Source organism: Ranitomeya imitator, chromosome 4 (assembly GCF_032444005.1).
Source record: "Ranitomeya imitator isolate aRanImi1 chromosome 4, aRanImi1.pri, whole genome shotgun sequence".
In the NCBI taxonomy this organism is placed as follows: Eukaryota; Metazoa; Chordata; class Amphibia; order Anura; family Dendrobatidae; genus Ranitomeya; species Ranitomeya imitator.
The window spans coordinates 670,589,986-670,611,577 of NC_091285.1; the positions used below are offsets into that span (position 1 = coordinate 670,589,986).

Consider the following 21,592-nt stretch of genomic DNA (forward strand, 5'->3'; position numbering starts at 1 on the left):
TATTCCATGATTTTAACATTCTATGATTCTAAAGGTATGGGAGAAATTACTGAATTTCATACCTGAAAGACAGTCATTATTGCTGCAGGAAAATTATCAAAGTTGGTTGATGGGGTTTTGTCAGTGAAATTAAACCTGTAAACAAAACCAGAAAACATGAAAAGAATGGTGTTCAACTTGCCATCCATCTCAAACCCCCTCATGCAAAAAAAGAGTCCCACAACCTCTGCTCAGTCCCCAAATGCTGAGCTGTACCTGTGCAGGAATCTGGCACCAACATTGCCTAATATGAGCTCCCCAGTGACTACTTACTGTCCACCAAACAGCTGCATCCCCAGTAAGGCAAAGACCACAATGAAAAGGAAGAGCAGGAACAGCAAACTGATGATGGACTTCATTGAGCTGAGCAATGAGATTACCAGGTTACGGAGAGACGCCCAATACCTGGAGAAGAAAACACATGGTTGCTAGATAAAAATAAGCTCCCTTGTACAGATCACTTTCCAGGAAACATGGGCGGCATTATCCTAAAACTGGTCCTCCTTTCCTTTGGTGGGCAATGCTATGATGCTTCTCGAAACAAAGTCTTGAGCACCTTCGTACCACCAATGTTTATGGGACAAGCTTGAGATAGGCACCATTCTCTTTTTTTCTACGAACCTTATATGAGTCTTTACTACTCCATTTGATTTTACATTTAATATGTGAATTGAGCAGAAATGAAAAAAGATAATGAGGACCCACAAAAACTAGTAAAATGACTGCAACTCCAGGACGGGAGCATGCTAGAAGCAATGAGTATGATTGCTTCAAAATCGGTGGACCCTCAGGACACATGGTGAGATTGTGGCACATGTTTTATATCAGTAGCTCTGATACTTACTTTGTAACCTTGAATATGCGCAGCAAGCGGAGGGCTCTTAAGACGCTGATCCCAAAGGAGGTCCCGGGCTTCACCATTGCCCATATTACCTCAAAGATGCTCCCAGTGATAACCTGATAACATAGATAGAAGCATTATACGCATTTCATATTGCTGCACAATTCAGCTAAAAAGCCAAAATCACGTGTTTTCGGGTACGATTGCTGTATCAGCAATTTATCAAACGTTTCTACTTTAATGTCACATGTGAACATGACATCAGAAAAAATAACCTATCAAACATAGAAAAGTAATTTTTATAGACTTACGGCACAGTCAAAGCAGTTAAACGATGAGTGAAAATAAGGCCTGGTTCCAAGACCGTACATTTTTATAAACATTTCGGACATAAAGAGCCCAAGGAAAATGAATTCTGCATAGTCTAAAAATAAAGAAAATAAAGTCAAAATTGGAAGTATACATATAGAATAAATGGTATATGGTCAGAAAAGTTTCAGATTGTTTGACCATTATGTTGCCCTGAGACCCGTGTACTGTGAGTAGGCTGAAGCTGCACATAAGACAATTTTCAAAAATAATCCAAATTTGTTATTTCGTAGTAACAAAATACACACTGTCATATGATAAAACAATTAAAAACATTAAAATGGAGGAGTGAGACTGGTACCTAGAATTATCAAGTGTATGGTATGTATCAAATATGCGAAAGAAAGTATTAATGCATGCTATGTAAGAAATACACATAACCGCCCTCTGGCTCAATGTAATACTGATCACGATTACAGATCTGTCACCAGATTGTACAGTACAAACTTTATGCATTATTAAATGGATTTCTTAGTCCTGATGACAATGGTGTACTAACTGTAAAAATCTATGTCTGAATGCATGTATAATCCTGATATGAAAATGAGCTTTATAAGAGTCCAGCTATAGAATGAGAGATTATAAATCCAAGTTTATTCATTCTCTGTCCTCCCTCTCTGATTTACAGCTACAGCTTGTACTGTGCAGTGTAAGATCTCAGCAGGCAGAGGGAAATCTGAGGAGCTGTCAGTCATCTGCTTAGGTGAGTGGATAAGACAGGTGAGAGTAGCAGACAGGAAAGACATTGAGGAGCTGTCAATAAGACTATGTGGGTGGAGGATGAGCAGCAGAGAGGAGGGACGCTGAGGAGCTGTCAATCAGGCTATGTACGTGGAGAATGAGCAGTAGAAAGGAGAGACACTGGGGACCTGTCAATCAGGCTAGGTGGGTGGAGAATGAGCAGCAGAGAGGTGGGATATCGAGGAGCTGTCATTCAGGCTAGGTAGGTGGAGAATGAGCAGCAGAGAGGAGGGTCGCTGAGGAGCTGTTAATCAGGCTATGTGGGTGGAGAATGAGCAGCAGAGAGAAGGGATGCTGGGGAGCTGTCATTCAGGATAGGTAGGTGAAGAATGAGTAGCAGGGAGGAGGGATGCTGGGGAGCTGTCATTCAGACTAGGTAGGTGAAGCATGAGTCGCAGAGAGGAGGGATGCTGAGGAGCTGTCATTCAGACTAGGTAGGTGAAGAATGAGTAGCAGAGAGGAGGGACGCTGAGGAGCTGTCATTCAGACTAAGTAGGTGAAGAATGAGTAGCAGAGAGGAGGGATGCTGAGGAGCTGTCATTCAGACTAGGTAGGTGGAGAATGAGCAGCAGAGAGGTGGGATATCGAGGAGCTGTCATTCAGGATAGGTAGGTGGAGAATGGGCAGCAGAGAGGTGGGATATCGAGGAGCTGTCATTCAGGCTAGGTAGGTGGAGAATGAGCAGCAGAGAGGAGGGTCGCTGAGGAGCTGTTAATCAGGCTATGTGGGTGGAGAATGATGAGAATGAAAGAGGAATCCAGCTCAGGAAAATATATAAAATCAAAAGTTTTTATTCCAAATTATTTTAAAAAAGAGAGGAAACACTGCATGTCAAAAATCAGCAATATCCAATGAGCGGAAGGACGACCATGATACAGCTGAACGCGTTTCGAACACTAGGTGTTCTTAGTCCACAGCAAGTGATCCAAGTGAAAACTTCACATATAAAAGCATCCATCACAGGTGAAATGAATACATGACATAATTGAAAATACACACCTACTGCAATACAAAAAATGATAAATGTGATGAGAAAAAAAAAAAAAAATTGCGAAAAAAGAAATAATTAATTACGTTACATACAATAACAATAACAAAATGAAACAAAATATATAAACTGTAATATAAATATAATATGTTTGAAATGAGAAAAAGTTTGATTTAATAATGCAACATAATTTCTTTTTTGAGGTTTAAACCTGTAGGAGTACGTGTGTCAAGTAAATAAATCCAGAATGCCTCTTTGTCTCGCAGTTTTTTCTCTCTATCTCCTCCTCGTATGTCCCTATGTACTTGTTCAATGGCATATACTCTTAGATATGTAGTCTGTCTGTTATGTGTATTAATAAAATGATTTGAAGCATTAGAGATGTGACGTAAAGTAGGCTGAACAATATCATTGAGATGCTCCCGAAATCTTTCTTTTAATTTTCTGATGGTAGAACCAACATACAACAAATTGCAGTATGTGCATTCAATAATATAGACCACATGATCAGAGTTGCAATTCATAAAATTAGCCTGGAACTCTCTGGACTAAGGGTTGCAGGATACTATCCAGCCATTCCCCCAGATGTTCACTATAGGACCCTATACCTGAGATTATGGGACGCATGGGCGGTGGTGTGACATGTTTGTGTGTTTTGGGCAAACCGTATAAAAACGGAATTTTTGGATTATCAATATATACATATTCAGCCTGTTTCTTGGTAAAGAAATTTTGATATAAACCAATATCGATAATCTCCTTGCAAAGTTTGAGATTTTCTGAAGTTGGATCAGATTTCAGCTGGATATAAGTTTCCACCCATCCCACACAATCCGTGCAATACCAGTGGGAGAGGCTATCAGAGCCAGAAGGAACTGCAGCAATGATTTAGCATTTGAACAGGAAAAACTTGTTATTAAAAAACGTTTGAGAAACAGAAACTATCCAAATTGGTCTCTTGACCGGGCTTTTGACATAGCGCACAATAGGTCTAGATTAGATCTTATTCAGTCTCCTCACTCAAATCATACATCATCAAATCCAAATCGTAATGTTCTGGACAAACCAGTACTAGTGCTTACGTATAGCACACATTTTAAGTCTATCTCTAATATTGTGATGAAAAATCTTAACATTTTACGTGATGATCACATTATGGACACAATTCTTCAAAATGGGGTTCGTATTGTATCTAGATGTGCTCCAACTTTAGGTAACATTCTTTTTCCGAATTTTGTGCATTCCAAAAAATATGCAAATTCTTCAAATTGGCTACCTACAAAGGGCTTTTTTAAATGTGGCACATATCCTTGCAAAACATGCACATATGTAAAAAAAAATCAACATTTTGCGGTTCTAATGATTCAAGGATTTTTTCCATGAGGAATTTTATGAATTGCAACTGATCATGTGGTCTATATTATTGAATGCACATACTGCAATTTGTTGTATGTTGGTTCTACCATCAGAAAATTAAAAGAAAGATTTCGGGAGCATCTCAATGATATTGTTCAGCCTACTTTACGTCACATCTCTAATGCTTCAAATCATTTTATTAATACACATAACAGACAGACTACATATCTAAGAGTATATGCCATTGAACAAGTACATAGGGATATACGAGGAGGAGATAGAGAGAAAAAACTGAGAGACAAAGAGGCATTCTGGATTTATTTACTTGACACACGTACTCCTACAGGTTTGAACCTCAAAAAAGAAATTATGTTGCATTATTAAATCAAACTTTTTCTCATTTCAAACATATTATATTTATATTACAGTTTATATATTTTGTTTCATTTTGTTATTGTTATTGTATGTAACGTAATTAATTATTTCCTTTTTTCGCAATTTTTTTTTTTTCTCATCACATTTATCATTTTTTGTATTGCAGTAGGTGTGTCTTTTCAATTATGTCATGTATTCATTTCACCTGTGATGGATGCTTTTATATGTGAAGTTTTCACTTGGATCACTTGCTGTGGACTAAGAACACCTAGTGTTCGAAACGTGTTCAGCTGTATCATGGTCGTCCTTCCGCTCATTGGATATTGCTGATTTTTGACATGCAGTGTTTCCTCTCTTTTTTAAAATAATTTGGAATAAAAACTTTTGATTTTATATATTTTCCTGAGCTGGATTCCTCTTTCATTCTCATCGTTTCCAGAGAGCCTTGGCAGAAGCTCTTTCCGTGCTCGGACTGAATAAATCCCATGGAGATTACTCAAAAAGGGTGAGCTGAAATTTTGTGGGTGGAGAATGGGCAGCAGAGAGAAGGGACGCTGGGGAGCTGTCATTCAGGATAGGTAGGTGAAGAATGAGTAGCAGGGAGGAGGGATGCTGAGGAGCTGTCATTCACACTAGGTAGGTGAAGCATGAGTAGCAGAGAGGAGGGATGCTGAGGAGCTGTCATTCAGACTAGGTAGGTGAAGAATGAGTAGCAGGGAGGAGGGATGCTGAGGAGCTGTCATTCACACTAGGTAGGTGAAGCATGAGTAGCAGAGAGGAGCTGTCATTCACACTAGGTAGGTGAAGAATGAGTAGCAGAGAGATGCTGGGGAGTTGTCATTCACACTAGGTAGGTGAAGAATGAATAGCAGAGAGGAGGGATGCTGGGGAGCTGTCATTCACACTAGGTAGGTGAAGAATGAGTAGCAGAGCAGAGAGACGCTGGGGAGCTGTCATTCACACTAGGTAGGTGAAGAATGAGTAGCAGAGCAGAGAGACGCTGGGGAGCTGTCATTCACACTAGGTAGATGAAGAATGAGTAGCAGAGAGGAGGGATGCTGGGGAGCCGTCATTCAGACTAGGTAGGTGGACAATGAGCATCAGAGAGGAGGGACGCTGGGGAGCTGTCATTCAGGCTAGATAGGTGAAGAAAGTAGCAGAGAGGAGGGATGCTGGGGAGCTGTCATTCAGACTAGGTAGGTGAAGAATGAGTAGCAGAGAGGAGGGATGCTGGGGAGCTGTCATTCACACTAGGTAGATGAAGAATGAGTAGCAGAGAGGAGGGATGCTGGGGAGCCGTCATTCAGACTAGGTAGGTGAAGAATGAGTAGCAGAGAGGAGGGATGCTGGGGAGTTGTCATTCAGACTAGGTAGGTGAAGAATGAGTAGCAGAGTGGAGGAACTAGATGGATTGAGATATATCTTAAACTTTCATAAATGATTGTGCAGCCTTTCTGACACTGCACATCACCCTGAAAACACCATCCCCACCATCACAAATGGTGGAGACGCTTTTCTTCAGCAGGGGCAGGGAAGCTGGTCAGAGTTGATGTGAAGACGGATGGCGCTAAATACAGGGCAATCTTGGCGGCAAATCTGTTAGAGGCTCCAAAAGGCTTGAGACTGGGGCGTAGGTTTATATAACATGGATATTCAGAGTAAGCCCATCAGTCTCATCAGGTCTTAAAGACCTAATTAATAATGTATGCATTTTGTGTTTTGAAATCTAGTAAAAGAGCTGTTTTAAATGGTATACTTAATTTGCATATACCGGATTGTACATGCTTAATGGTTACATTTGATATAACTTATACGTGTTTTTGCTCTTTATTGCATACTTGATATTTGTGTAGCACTTTCAAGACATATAAATTACCTTGAAAAAGTATTCATACCCTGTGAACTTTTCCACATTTTTTCACGTTGCATCCACAAACTTAAATATATTTTATTGGGATTTTATGTGATACCAACACAACGTATCAAGTATTTGTGATGTGTAAAGGAAATGATACTGGGTTTTCTAAATATTTTAAAAATATAAATCTGAAAATTGTGACGTGCATTTGTATTCAGGCTCTGTTGTCTGATACCTCTAAATAAATCCCTGAGTGACCAATCACCTTCAGAAGTCACATAATTAGCAAATTGAATCAAACTGTGTTTAACTTATTCTCAGTATAACTACAGCTGTTCTGTGAAGACCTCAGAGGTTTGTGTGAGAACATTAGGGATCAGACAGCTTCATGAAACCAAGAAACCCACCAGACAGGTCAGGGATAAAGTTGTGGAGAAGAGTAAAGCAAGGTTAGGGTATAAAAAGATAGCACAAGCTATGAATATCTTATAGAACACTGTTCAATCAATCATCTAAAAATGGGAGGAGTATGACACAACTGCAAACCAACCAAGACATGGCCGTCCACCTAAACTGACATCCTGCAAGGAGAGCACTAATTAGAGAAGCAGCCAAGAGACCCACGGTCACTGTGGAGGAACCGCAGAGATCCACAGCATATTTTACTGCAGATTTCTTAAAAACTAAGTGAAACAGCGGGAATAAAATAAGAACAAAAAGTGATCACTGCTGATCCAATGACATGTCCTCATTAAACTGGTGACTTCATGAACTACCCATCATAAAAGGAAACTAAATTAATTCAGGCATTAGTTAAAGGGATAAGAAAAGCTCCTCTCTGATTTTCAGATTTGTGAGCCCCTAGAACATGATAATGATGCATGATTCAGAAGCAGATGAGTGTGTAGGGCGAAGTAAGGCTTAGGCTAGGTTCACATTGCGTTATGTGACCGCGTTTAACGGACTACGTTACACTGCGGCATAACGCGGTGTAACACAGTCCGTTAACGCCGCCATTGCCTGTAATGGCGAACGCATCGCTAGCGCACGCCCACATTGGGCGTGCACTAGCGATGTGCCGTCATTTGAGTGATGGACTGCGAATGCTGCTTGCAGCGTTCGCGGTCCGTTCCTTGCTAGCGCAGATCGGGGATCTGAGCTAGCGGGATCGGCTAATGCGATCCCTTTTGGGACATTGCGTTAGCGCAGTCCGTAGCGCTATGCGCTAAACGGACTGCCCTAACGCAATGTGACCCTAGCCTTATGGAGAGGGTCTCACACTAAACTGGGGCCTAACAGAGGGTGCAAACCTACAATTATTAGGAAAAAGATTTGTCTCTGTTGCTGTAACTAGCAAATTAAATTAATTAATAGTGATGAGCGAATGTGCTCAGATAAGGCGTTATCCGAGTATGCTCAGGTGCTAACCAAGTGTCTTCTGTGCGCTCGAAAAATATGTTTGACAGGCAATCCCTGCATGTGTTGTGTCTGTCGAACAACCAAGAGATATGCAGCTGCGGTGATTCGAACATTTTCGAGCGCGCAGAAGACACTCGGTTATCTCACGAGCATACTCACATACTCGGATAACACCTTATTTGAGTACATTCGCTCATCACTATTAATTAAAAACCAGCAGATACAGGCCTACATCTGGACCTTTGGGCTCCAAGGTGGTGTTTGGCTGGATGACATATACTATATATATATATATATATATATATATATATATATATATATATATATATATATATATATATATATATATATATATATAATTTTAAAAAGGCAACAAAAATCTTTTTGAGCAAATATGGCAAGATACTCACAGAGAAAAGTACTTAGCTGTTCAGACTGGTTGTAGTGCACAATTGCCACGCACAGCGTGTTCAGTGCTACAAGGCCTAGAACCACCCAGTAGAAGGCCTGAGTCTTCACCATACGCCGGATGTAGAAACGTAAGCGTCGTTCCTTCTTGTGTAGATATGAGGAATTTTCCATCTTGGCACTTTTAATACTGGCACGGGCAAAAGGAGAGCCTGTAAGATAGAAAGGCAAAATATACATGAAAAATTAACCAAAAAAAGACATTGTCATGCCGCCGCCGCTCTCCGCGCCCTGTCATACTCATCTGTCCTCGGCATCCCGGCGCGGTTCCTCTGCTGCTGCGTCCTCCTTCCAACACTCGCTTCTGCTGCTCGTCGGGTGCGCACGCACGCCAGGTTCAGTTCTGCGCACTTCTAATCTCTCTGCTTGCACTTCCTATCCTGTCCTCTCTATCATCTTGGAGGACTCTCACCTGGAAGTAATGCGCAGCGCTACTATATTTACCTGCCTCTTCCTCCCTCCTGCGCCTGATGCTCATTTGTGTATCCAAGTGCTCTTGGCCGCCCGTGATCTCTGCGCATTCCTTTCCTCTCTGATTTTGGGTCTCTTGTTTCTTCTAGTCGCGGTCCTGTGTTTCAGCAGCACTCTCATCAGCTCCTGTGTCTCGTCAGTTCCTGTGTCTCTCCAGTTTTTGAGTCTCTGCAATTCCTGTGTCTCTGCAGTCTCTGTTCGTCTTTGCAGTACCCTCGCCTGTCCCTGCAGCACCCTCGTCAGGTCCAGTGTCTCTGCAGTCTCTGCTTGTTTCTGCAGTCCTGTGTCTCTGTAGTGTCTTCGTCTGACCTGTGTCTCAGCCGCTCCCGCCAGCTCTGTGTCTCAGCAGTATCTATCTGTCTCGAGTCCAGGTCGCTCCCGCCAGTTTAGTGTCTCCTCCGCCCCTCTGGTCCTGAGTCTCCGCTGATGTCTCCTTTTCTCCCGTCCAGGTCCCCCAGCTTCTGTGGCGATAGTCCCTCACGGGCCTGCCCCTAACTCTCCCTGTATAGGGGGCGGCCTATCTGGTCAGCTCGTCCATCGTCGTCACGGTCCAGTGGGTCCACTTTTTCTTTTCTACTACAGAATCGTCACAGTCATCATTGTTGATTCTAGCTGGGTCAAGTGACATTACTTCATCAAGAATACCTCCAATGAGATGACCAGCTCCTCTGAGGACGATGTAATGAGTAGCGTTAAATGACCACCGGCCGACATTGTTTGTCAGTCAGCAGACATTTAATAGTCTGTTAACACGGGCTGACCACACTGCAGGTCATAGATCACGGTCAGCACAGGACCTGCTGCTGGCACATGGCGATGCGCTGCCGAGAACAATGATCTTCTCAAATATTGTGAATTTCCACACAGCGCACTAGTCTGGGACCGCTAATCCAGACTTGTACAATGAGTGGAGGGAGGAAGGGAAGAGGGACGTCGGAATGTCAGTCACACTGCAGTGGGCATGCTCCCAGGGCACAGCAGCAGTGATTGACAGCGGTCTCAGACTGGTCCGCTTACCGCAGGCAGGAAGAGCATGGAAGATAAAACATCATTTCAAACACATACTCTACATTGAGAATTTAAGTATAATACGGGCATCATTAAAGGGAACCTGTCACCAGTATATAAACTGTGTCCACCACCCTTGTGCCACTTTATAGGTGTTCCTTTAAGCCCTTCATAAGATCACCGCTATTCTGCATACCTAAGAAAAGTCCTTTTATAACTGATCCTTAACGCATGATAATCAGAGCCGAGTGGTCCGATGGAGCCTCTGGACAGTGCTTGACGCCCCCTCTGTAGGGGGGTAGTAGGAGGCTGATAAAGCACTCCTAGGGGTAAATGCTAATATCAGGTTCCCTTAAGAGTTCTTCCTTTCTTATTTAGACCCTATCTATCATTATCAGTTATATTCTTAAAGGTGTCATCTGATTTGCAAAAATAATTTCCGTGCACTCCATTATGCAGCGACCACCATTCAGGGTCCTCATCTATGAGGTGCACAGAGAATGGGGCAAACACGTCTCTGGCTTTTGGGGGCCCAGCATCTCTGGCTTTTGGGGGCCCAGCATCTGTGTTGCACGTAGCTCTTTGATTTCAATGTGAGCTATGTATTAGGGAACACTTCCAAGAAAAAGGCTTTGTCCAAAGAGGGGAACCCCTATAAGGATCTGTTCTTGTTCCATGGTGCAACTTGCAGCTTATTTGCTGGGCACATACGTACCCACAGAAGCAATGTCTCCAATTGCCTCCTCTCCTTCATCGGCGTTCAGTAGCTCCGTCTTATTTTTCTTGATTGTGGGTCTCCGCAGGGCTCCTGTGATAAGGAGACAAATATTCAGTTATGTATTAATGCACCTTATTAATACACACAGTCAATAGTACGAATCGATGCTACGACCATAAATGCAGAAGCCGAATGATAAAAGTACTTAAGATCAACGGCTTTGGACACCTTTGCAGTCACTTTGGTTAATTTGTGTTCCACGTGCGAAAACAGGCAACTCTCTAAATACATTGTAGTTTTCATTAAGAGGAACGTGTCACGTGATTCATGCTGACAAAACCATGGGCAGCAGCATGTATCAGAATTGTGCAGCTAGTCTATGATTCATGCTGCCTGTGGTTTGGGCAGCGTGAATCAGGTGACGGGTTTCCTTGAAAAAAAGGATTATTGTGCTGCTGTCCAGTCTGTGCTACTCCCTCACACAGTTGGCTGTCCTGCTGCTTCTGACATAGAACAGACAGCACAGTCTTTCTGGTTGTGTTGGTTTCCTCATCTCTACTGTCCCTTCTCTCAGTGTTAGAGATAGCAGACCAGAGGGGGAAGATATTTTACAGTGATGATAAAATATTAGGAAAAGCATCCACAGACAGAAGACACAGACTACACTATATCAAAGTGTAGATAGGTAAGGAGGGCACCCACCATAGACGCGGCAGTGGAGGAAATCACAAACTGCTAAGCATTAGAGTCTGCCCTCACAAAGGGCAGGAGATGAGCTGGGGGAGAAATCACAAGAGGTGCAAAACTGCTGGTATGTGGGCGCTAATGCAAGAAACAACACCTGGTCACACAGACCTCACTTTCAGCTATTTTAAAGGGCTATTCTCAAATACTCAAGTTGAAACTTATCTCCTATCCATGGGATAGGGCATAACTTCCCATAATTCTGGGGGTCAATCAGCTTGGGCCACTGAGAATCGGGGCATGTGAATATAGCAATGGTAAATCTTGCACACTGCTCCTCCATTCATTCTTATGGGAGTGCCAAAGACCAGCCGAACGTAGCACTTGCCAATCCCCGGTGGTCCAATTAAGAATGAATGGAAAGAAGGTGCGCATGATCGACCACCACTCTATTCACATGCCCTTGTTCAGAAGATCACTAAGGGTCCCAGAAGTTAGTCCCCCAGCTATCTGAAACTTATCCCCTCCTCCTCCCATCAAAGTTTTTATCCTCTTAATACACTGCAATCATGACATTATACAGCGCTGTGTACTAACAACTACTCATTTTGCCTTTCTATGCGGTAAATTCATCGCTTTTCTCTGTTCTACGTAGAAATAGGAAGTCTCTTGTCCCTGCATTTATCATTTCCCTCTCCAACTCCAGACCCAACTGCTCCTCTCCTCCCCCCTGCCATAGACTTTTGCAGTGATGACTCAAGACTCATACAGGGAAAATTGACCTCCTGTTTTTACACAGTGCTTAGAAGGATTCAGCTAGTCAATTTTTAATCACGTGATGTCATGGACCTAATGGAAAAGAGAAGAATTAGCTGGGAAGAAAGGTAAAATGAGCAATTGTAAGTACATAATGCTGTATAATATGGTGACTGCAATATAGTAAGAGGATAAAAACTTTGATGGGAAGAGGAAGAGGAGGAGGAGGAGAGCTACTTTAAGGCTGCATTCACATGTTTGTGTTTCATGGTCCATATACTGAGCATAATGCCCGGACTGACCGTAGGAGTCCTGTCTTGCACTAACAGCCCTATATATGCCTGTGTGCATGGTAGTTTGGGTCAGGAGACCAGTAGTCAGTCCGGGCATTGCTATCTGTTCATGGACGTGAATGCAGCCTTATTGAGAGAGACATAGCCACGTGAGAAAAGTAAAATTCAATTTTCATGTGAAAAGTGTCCGTAGTCTTTGACCACTAGATTTAAACATAATAGTGATGAGCGAATGTTCTCCTATAAGGCGTTATCCGAGCATGCTTGGGTGCTAACCGAGGGTCTTCGGCGTGCTTGAAAAATATATTCGACCCCCGTGGCTGTTAAACAGCCCAACACATGCAGGGATTGTCTAATAAACAGGCAATCCCTGCATGTGTTACGGCTGTCTAATAAACAGGCAATCCCTGCATGTGTTACGGCTGTCTAACAAACAGGCAATCCCTGCATGTGTTACGGCTGTCTTATAAGCAGGCAATCCCTGCATGTGTTATGGCTGTCAAACAGGCAATCCCTGCATGTATTACGGTTGTCTAACAGGCAATCCCTGCATGTGCTACGGCTGTCTAACAAACAGGCAATCCCTGCATGTGTTACGGCTGTCTAACAAACAGGCAATCCCTGCATGTGTTACTGCTGTCTAATAAACAGGCAATCCCTGCATGTGCTACGGCTGTCTAACAATCAGGCAATCCCTGCATGTGTTACGGCTGTCTAACAAACAGGCAATCCCTGCATGTGTTACGGCTGTCTAACAATCAGGCAATCCCTGCATGTGTTACGGCTGTCTAACAAACAGGCAATCCCTGCATGTGTTACGGCTGTCTAACAAACAGGCAATCCCTGCATGTGTTACGGCTGTCTAACAAACAGGCAATCTGTTGTGAATTCTGTTTTCAGGCTCCCTCCTGTGGTCATGAATGGTACTTCGGCTGGTTCTGTCCATGGACTTTCTCTGATGCCTGTGGGTGTTTCTGAGTTTTCCTTCCACAGGTGACGAGGCTAATTCGTTAGTGGGCTGCTCTATTTAACTCCACTTGGATCCTTGTCCGATGCCAGCTGTCAATGTTGTAGCATTGGTCTAGTTCGCTCCTGGATCTTCCTGGTTACCTGTTTTCTCCAGCTGAAGCTAAGTTTTGCTTTGCTTTTTTCTTGTTTGCTATTTTTTCTGTCCAGCATGCTTATGTGAATTTTGCCTTGCTTGCTGGAAGCTCTGGAGCGCAGAGGGGTGTTATGCTGTGCTATCAGGCAACACAGTGTGCAGTAATCAGCGCACATACAGTGATATGGCAATAACCCAAAAACAATAGAACAAGCTCTGAGACGTGGAATCTCTGCAGACTGCAATACCTGAACCTATCCTCACACAACTAAAAGCAGCAGTGGATTGCGCCTAACACTACCTATGCAACTCGGCACTGCCTGAGGAGCTGACTAGCCTGAAGATAGAAATACAAGCCTGACTTGCCTCAGAGAAATACCCCAAAGGAATAGGCAGCCCCCCACATATAATGACTGTTAGCAAGATGAAAAGACAAAACGTAGGAATGAAATAGATTCAGCAAAGTGAGGCCCGATATTCTAGACAGAGCGAGGATAGCAAAGAGAACTATGCAGTCTACAAAAAACCCTAAAGCAAAACCACGCAAAGGGGGGCAAAAAGACCCACCGTGCCGAACTAACGGCACGGCGGTGCACCCTTTGCGTCTCAGAGCTTCCAGCAAAAGAGAATAGCACCTGGACAGAAAAAACGGAAACAAAAACAAAGTAACACTTATCTAGCAGAGCAGCAGGCCACAGGAAAGATGCAGTAGCTCAGATCCAACACTGGAACATTGACAAGGAGCAAGGAAGACAGACTCAGGTGGAGTTAAATAGCAAGGCAGCCAACGAGCTCACCAAAACACCTGAGGGAGGAAGCCCAGAGGCTGCAATACCACTTGTGACCACAGGAGTGAATTCAGCCACAGAATTCACAACAGTACCCCCCCCTTGAGGAGGGGTCACTGAACCCTCACCAGAACCCCCAGGCCGACCAGGATGAGCCACATGAAAGGCACGAACAAGATCTGGGGCATGGACATCAGAGGCAAAAACCCAGGAATTATCCTCCTGAGCATAACCCTTCCATTTAACCAGATACTGGAGTTTCCGTCTAGAGACACGAGAATCCAAAATTTTCTCCACAATATACTCCAATTCCCCCTCCACCAAAACAGGGGCAGGAGGCTCCACAGATGGAACCATAGGTGCCACGTATCTTCTCAACAACGACCTATGGAATACATTATGTATGGAAAAGGAGTCTGGGAGGGTCAGACGAAAAGACACCGGATTGAGAATCTCAGAAATCCTATACGGACCAATAAAACGAGGTTTAAATTTAGGAGAGGAAACCTTCATAGGAATATGACGAGAAGATAACCAAACCAGATCCCCAACACGAAGTCGGGGACCCACACGGCGTCTACGATTAGCGAAAAGCTGAGCCTTCTCCTGGGACAAGGTCAAATTGTCCACTACCTGAGTCCAGATCTGCTGCAACCTGTCCACCACAGAATCCACACCAGGACAGTCCGAAGACTCAACCTGTCCTGAAGAGAAACGAGGATGGAACCCAGAATTGCAGAAAAATGGAGAGACCAAGGTAGCCGAGCTGGCCCGATTATTAAGGGCGAACTCAGCCAACGGCAAAAATGACACCCAATCATCCTGGTCAGCAGAAACAAAACATCTCAGATATGTTTCCAAGGTCTGATTGGTTCGTTCGGTCTGGCCATTAGTCTGAGGATGGAAAGCCGAGGAAAAAGATAGGTCAATGCCCATCCTACCACAAAAGGCTCGCCAAAACCTTGAAACAAACTGGGAACCTCTGTCAGAAACAATATTCTCAGGAATGCCATGCAAACGAACCACATGCTGGAAGAACAAAGGCACCAAATCAGAGGAGGAAGGCAATTTAACCAAGGGCACCAGATGGACCATTTTAGAAAAGCGATCACAGACCACCCAAATGACCGACATCTTTTGAGAAACGGGAAGGTCAGAAATGAAATCCATCGAAATATGTGTCCAAGGCCTCTTCGGGACCGGCAAGGGCAAAAGCAACCCACTGGCACGTGAACAGCAGGGCTTAGCCCTAGCACAAATCCCACAGGACTGCACAAAAGCACGCACATCCCGTGACAGAGATGGCCACCAGAAGAAGGATCTAGCCACTAACTCTCTGGTACCAAAGATTCCTGGATGACCAGCCAGCACCGAACAATGAAGTTCAGAGATAACTTTACTAGTCCACCTATCAGGGACGAACAGTTTCTCGGCCGGACAACGATCAGGTTTATTAGCCTGAAATTTCTGCAACACCCGCCGCAAATCAGGGGAGATGGCAGACACAATGACTCCTTCCTTGAGGATACTCGCCGGCTCAGATAACCCCGGAGAGTCGGGCACAAAACTCCTAGACAGAGCATCCGCCTTCACATTTTTAGAGCCCGGAAGGTACGAAATCACAAAATCAAAACGAGCAAAAAATAACGACCAACGGGCCTGTCTAGGATTCAAGCGCTTGGCAGACTCGAGATAAGTAAGATTCTTATGATCAGTCAATACCACCACGCGATGCTTAGCTCCCTCAAGCCAATGACGCCACTCCTCGAATGCCCACTTCATGGCCAGCAACTCTCGGTTGCCCACATCATAATTACGCTCAGCAGCAGAAAATTTCCTGGAAAAGAAAGCACATGGTTTCAACACTGAGCAACCAGAACCTCTCTGTGACAAAACCGCCCCTGCTCCAATCTCAGAAGCATCAACCTCGACCTGGAACGGAAGAGAAACATCTGGTTGACACAACACAGGGGCACAGCAAAAACGACGCTTCAACTCCTGAAAAGCTTCCACGGCAGCAGAAGACCAATTAACCAAATCAGCACCCTTCTTGGTCAAATCGGTCAATGGTCTGGCAATGCTAGAAAAATTACAGATGAAGCAACGATAAAAATTAGCAAAGCCCAGGAATTTCTGCAGACTTTTCAGAGATGTCGGCTGAGTCCAATCCTGGATGGCCTGGACCTTAACCGGATCCATCTCGATAGTAGAATGGGAAAAGATGAACCCCAAAAATGAAACTTTCTGCACACCGAAGAGACACTTTGATCCCTTCACGAACAAGGAATTAGCACGCAGTACCTGGAAAACCATTCTGACTTGCTTCACATGAGACTCCCAATCATCAGAGAAGATCAAAATGTCATCCAAGTAAACAATCAGGAATTTATCCAGATACTCACGGAAAATGTCATGCATAAAAGACTGAAAAACAGATGGAGCATTGGCAAGTCCGAACGGCATCACCAGATACTCAAAATGACCCTCGGGCGTATTAAATGCCGTTTTCCATTCATCTCCCTGCCTGATTCTCACCAGATTATACGCACCACGAAGATCAATCTTAGTAAACCAACTAGCCCCCTTAATCCGAGCAAACAAGTCAGATATCAATGGCAAGGGATACTGAAACTTAACAGTGATCTTATTAAGAAGGCGGTAATCAATACACGGTCTTAGCGAACCATCCTTTTTGGCTACAAAAAAGAACCCTGCTCCCAATGGTGATGACGATGGGCGAATATGTCCCTTCTCCAGGGATTCTTTCACATAACTGCGCATAGCGGTGTGTTCAGGCACGGACAAATTAAATAAACGACCCTTAGGGAATTTACTACCAGGAATCAAATTGATAGCACAATCACAATTCCTATGCGGAGGTAGGGCATCAGACTTGGGCTCTTCAAATACATCCTGAAAGTCAGACAAGAACTCTGGGATGTCAGAAGGAATGGATGACGAAATCGACAAAAATGGAACATCACCATGTACCCCCTGACAACCCCAGCTGGTTACCGACATAGAGTTCCAATCTAATACTGGATTATGGGTTTGTAGCCATGGCAACCCCAACACGACCACATCATGCAGATTATGCAACACCAGAAAGCGAATAACTTCCTGATGTGCAGGAGCCATGCACATGGTCAGCTGGGCCCAGTACTGAGGCTTATTCTTGGCCAAAGGTGTAGCATCAATTCCTCTCAACGGAATAGGACACCGCAAAGGCTCCAAGAAAAATCCACAACGTTTAGCATAATCCAAATCCATCAGATTCAGGGCAGCGCCTGAATCCACAAACGCCATGACAGAATACGATGACAAAGAGCATATCAAGGTAATGGACAGAAGGAATTTGGACTGTACAGTACCAATGACGGCAGAGCTATCGAACCGCCTAGTGCGCTTAGGACAATTAGAAATAGCATGAGTGGAATCACCACAGTAGAAACACAGCCTGTTCAGACGTCTGTGTTCTTGCCGTTCAACTTTAGTCATAGTCCTGTCGCACTGCATAGGCTCAGGTTTACTCTCAGACAATACCGCCAGATGGTGCACAGATTTACGCTCGCGCAAGCGACGACCGATCTGAATGGCCAAGGACATAGACTCATTCAAACCAGCAGGCATAGGAAATCCCACCATGACATCCTTAAGAGCTTCAGAGAGACCCTTTCTGAACCAAGCCGCCAGTGCAGATTCATTCCACAGAGTGAGTACTGACCACTTCCTAAATTTCTGACAATATACTTCTACATCATCCTGACCCTGGCATAAAGCCAGCAAATTTTTCTCAGCCTGATCCACTAAATTAGGCTCATCGTAAAGCAATCCAAGCGCCTGGAAAAACGCATCAACACTACTCAATGCAGGGTCTCCTGGTGCAAGAGAAAACGCCCAGTCCTGTGGGTCGCCGCGCAAAAAAGAAATAATAATCAAAACCTGTTGAATAGGATTACCAGAAGAATGAGGTTTCAAGGCCAGAAATAGCTTACAATTATTTTTGAAGCTCAGGAACTTCTGTCACCAAAAAACAAATCAGGAATAGGAATTCTTTGTTCTAGCATAGATTTCTGATCAATTGTATCTTGAATCTTTTGTACATTTATAACGAGATTATCCATTGAGGAGCACAGAGCCTGAATATCCATGTCCACAGCTGTGTCCTGAAGCACTCTAATGTCTAGGGGAAAAAAAAAAAACTGAAGAGAGCTGAGGAAAAAAAAAAAAATGATGTCAGGACTTCTTTTTTCCCTCTATTGAGAATCATTGAGAGGGCTCCTTGTACTGTTATGCTGTGCTATCAGGCAACACAGTGTGCAGTAATCAGTGCACATACAGTGATATGGCAATAACCCAAAAACAATAGAACAAGCTCTGAGACGTGGAATCTCTGCAGACTGCAATACCTGAACCTATCCTCACACAACTAAAAGCAGCAGTGGATTGCGCCTAACACTACCTATGCAACTCGGCACTGCCTGAGGAGCTGACTAGCCTGAAGATAGAAATACAAGCCTGACTTGCCTCAGAGAAATACCCCAAAGGAATAGGCAGCCCCCCACATATAATGACTGTTAGCAAGATGAAAAGACAAAACGTAGGAATGAAATAGATTCAGCAAAGTGAGGCCCGATATTCTAGACAGAGCGAGGATAGCAAAGAGAACTATGCAGTCTACAAAAAACCCTAAAGCAAAACCACGCAAAGGGGGGCAAAAAGACCCACCGTGCCGAACTAACGGCACGGCGGTGCACCCTTTGCGTCTCAGAGCTTCCAGCAAAAGAGAATAGCACAGCTGGACAGAAAAAACGGAAACAAAAACAAAGTAACACTTATCTAGCAGAGCAGCAGGCCACAGGAAAGATGCAGTAGCTCAGATCCAACACTGGAACATTGACAAGGAGCAAGGAAGACAGACTCAGGTGGAGTTAAATAGCAAGGCAGCCAACGAGCTCACCAAAACACCTGAGGGAGGAAGCCCAGAGGCTGCAATACCACTTGTGACCACAGGAGTGAATTCAGCCACAGAATTCACAACAGAGGGGCACCTCCGCTCCGTTAGTCGGTGCGGAAGGTATTTTTCCCTGCACTCTGGGTGGCTTTTTTAGGGTTTTGTGCTGACTGCAAAGTGACCTTTCCTATCTTGTCTGTTTAGTAAGTCGGGCCTCTCTTTGCTAAATCTATTTCATCTCTGTGTTTGTGATTTCATCTTACTCACAGTCAATATATGTGGGGGGCTGCCTTTTCCTTTGGGGAATTTTCTCTGAGGCAAGATAGGCTTATTTTTCCTATCTCTAGGGCTAGCTAGTTCTGAGGCTGTGACAAGGCGCCTAGGTCATGATAGGAGCGCTCCACGGCTATTTCTAGTGTACATGATAGGATTAGGGATTGCGGTCAGCAGAGGTTCCACTTCCCAGAGCTTGTCCTGTATTAATGTGCTATCAGGTCTTTTCTGGTGCTCTAACTATCAGGTCCACTATTTGTTCTAACCATCAGAACATAACAGCAATCTCTGCATGTGTTACGGCTGTCTAACAAACAGGCAATCCCTGCATGTGTTACGGCTGTCTAACAATCAGGCAATCCCTGCATGTGTTACGGCTGTCTAATAAACAGGCAATCCCTGCATGTGTTACGGCTGTCTAACAAACAAGCAATCCCTGCATGTGTTACTGCTGTCTAATAAACAGGCAATCCCTGCATGTGTTACTGTTGTCTAATAAACAGGCAATCCCTGCATGTGTTACTGCTGTCTAACAATCAGGCAATCCCTGCATGTGTTACAGCTGTCTAACAAACAGGCAATCCCTGCATGTGTTACTGCTGTCTAATAAACAGGCAATCCCTGCATGTGCTACGGCTGTCTAACAATCAGGCAATCCCTGCATGTGTTACGGCTGTCTAACAAACAGGCAATCCCTGCATGTGTTACGGCTGTCTAAAAAACAGGCAATCCCTGCATGTGTTACGGCTGTCTAACAATCAGGCAATCCCTGCATGTGTTACGGCTGTCTAATAAACAGGCAATCCCTGCATGTGTTACGGCTGTCTAACAAACAAGCAATCCCTGCATGTGTTACTGCTGTCTAATAAACAGGCAATCCCTGCATGTGTTACTGCTGTCTAATAAACAGGCAATCCCTGCATGTGTTACTGCTGTCTAACAATCAGGCAATCCCTGCATGTGTTACTGCTGTCTAACAATCAGGCAATCCCTGCATGTGTTACGGCTGTCTAACAAACAGACAATCCCTGCATGTGTTACTTCTGTCTAATAAACAGGCGATCCCTGCATGTGTTACGGCTGTCGAACAGGCAATCCCTGCATGTATTACGGCTGTCTAATAAACAGGCAATCCATGCACGTGTTACGGCTGTCTAACAATCAGGCAATCCCTGCATGTATTACGTCTGTCTAACAATCAGGCAATCCCTGCATGTGTTACTGCTGTCTAATAAACAGGCGATCCCTGCATGTGTTACGGCTGTCGAACAGGCAATCCCTGCATGTATTACGGCTGTCTAATAAACAGGCAATCCCTGCACGTGTTACGGCTGTCGAACAGGCAATCCCTGCATGTGTTACTGCTGTCTAATAAACAGGCAATCCCTGCACGTGTTACGGCTGTCTAACAATCAGGCAATCCCTGCATGTGTTACGGCTGTCTAACAAACAGACAATCCCTGCATGTGTTACTTCTGTCTAATAAACAGGCGATCCCTGCATGTGTTACGGCTGTCGAACAGGCAATCCCTGCATGTATTACGGCTGTCTAATAAACAGGCAATCCCTGCATGTATTACGGCTGTCTAATAAACAGGCAATCCCTGCACGTGTTACGGCTGTCTAATAAACAGGCAATCCCTGCATGTGTTACTGCTGTCTAACAAACAGGCAATCCCTGCATGTATTACGTCTGTCTAACAATCAGGCAATCCCTGCATGTGTTACTGCTGTCTTTTTTTTTTTTAATCAGATAAATTTTTATTAAGGAAAATCAATGATAACAAATGACATCAAGCTGTTATTCACAGATAATCATATATTTTATGAACATAACTCCCCCTTCCTTTTCCCTCCCTATCCCCCCCCTTCGAGACCCCTTTAATGCTTTCCCAAATTCCCATCCGATATTCCTTCCCCAATTCAAATACAATTGTATAGTATGAACATCATCTATAACATTATTCATCCTCCCCACAATTCTAATCCCATTCTATCCATGGCTGCCAAATCTTTTGAAATACATCTAGTTTATTTCTCTTAGTATAGATACTTTTTTCCAATAAAATTATATGGTCCGCCTGCGTAAGA

The 21,592-nt window shown here is 44.0% G+C and overlaps 1 protein-coding gene across 7 annotated transcripts in view; it reads right to left on the reverse strand.

Moving 5' to 3' along the window:
* Positions 1–21,592, reverse strand: part of CACNA1A (calcium voltage-gated channel subunit alpha1 A) — a 473,240-nt gene that overhangs the window by 240,219 nt on the left and 211,429 nt on the right. For all 7 annotated transcript variants that reach the window (XR_011320871.1, XM_069767267.1, XM_069767264.1 and 4 more), the window contains exons 10-15: positions 10,649–10,741; positions 8,397–8,606; positions 1,192–1,304; positions 884–996; positions 313–444; positions 63–135 (exon numbers count right to left, since the gene is read on the reverse strand). Coding sequence is in view for 6 of the 7 variants with exons in the window: in XM_069767267.1 (XP_069623368.1) it covers positions 63–135; positions 313–444; positions 884–996; positions 1,192–1,304; positions 8,397–8,606; positions 10,649–10,741 (734 nt within the window). In the remaining variant the exon portion in view is untranslated. The remainder of the gene's footprint in view (positions 1–62; positions 136–312; positions 445–883; positions 997–1,191; positions 1,305–8,396; positions 8,607–10,648; positions 10,742–21,592) is intronic.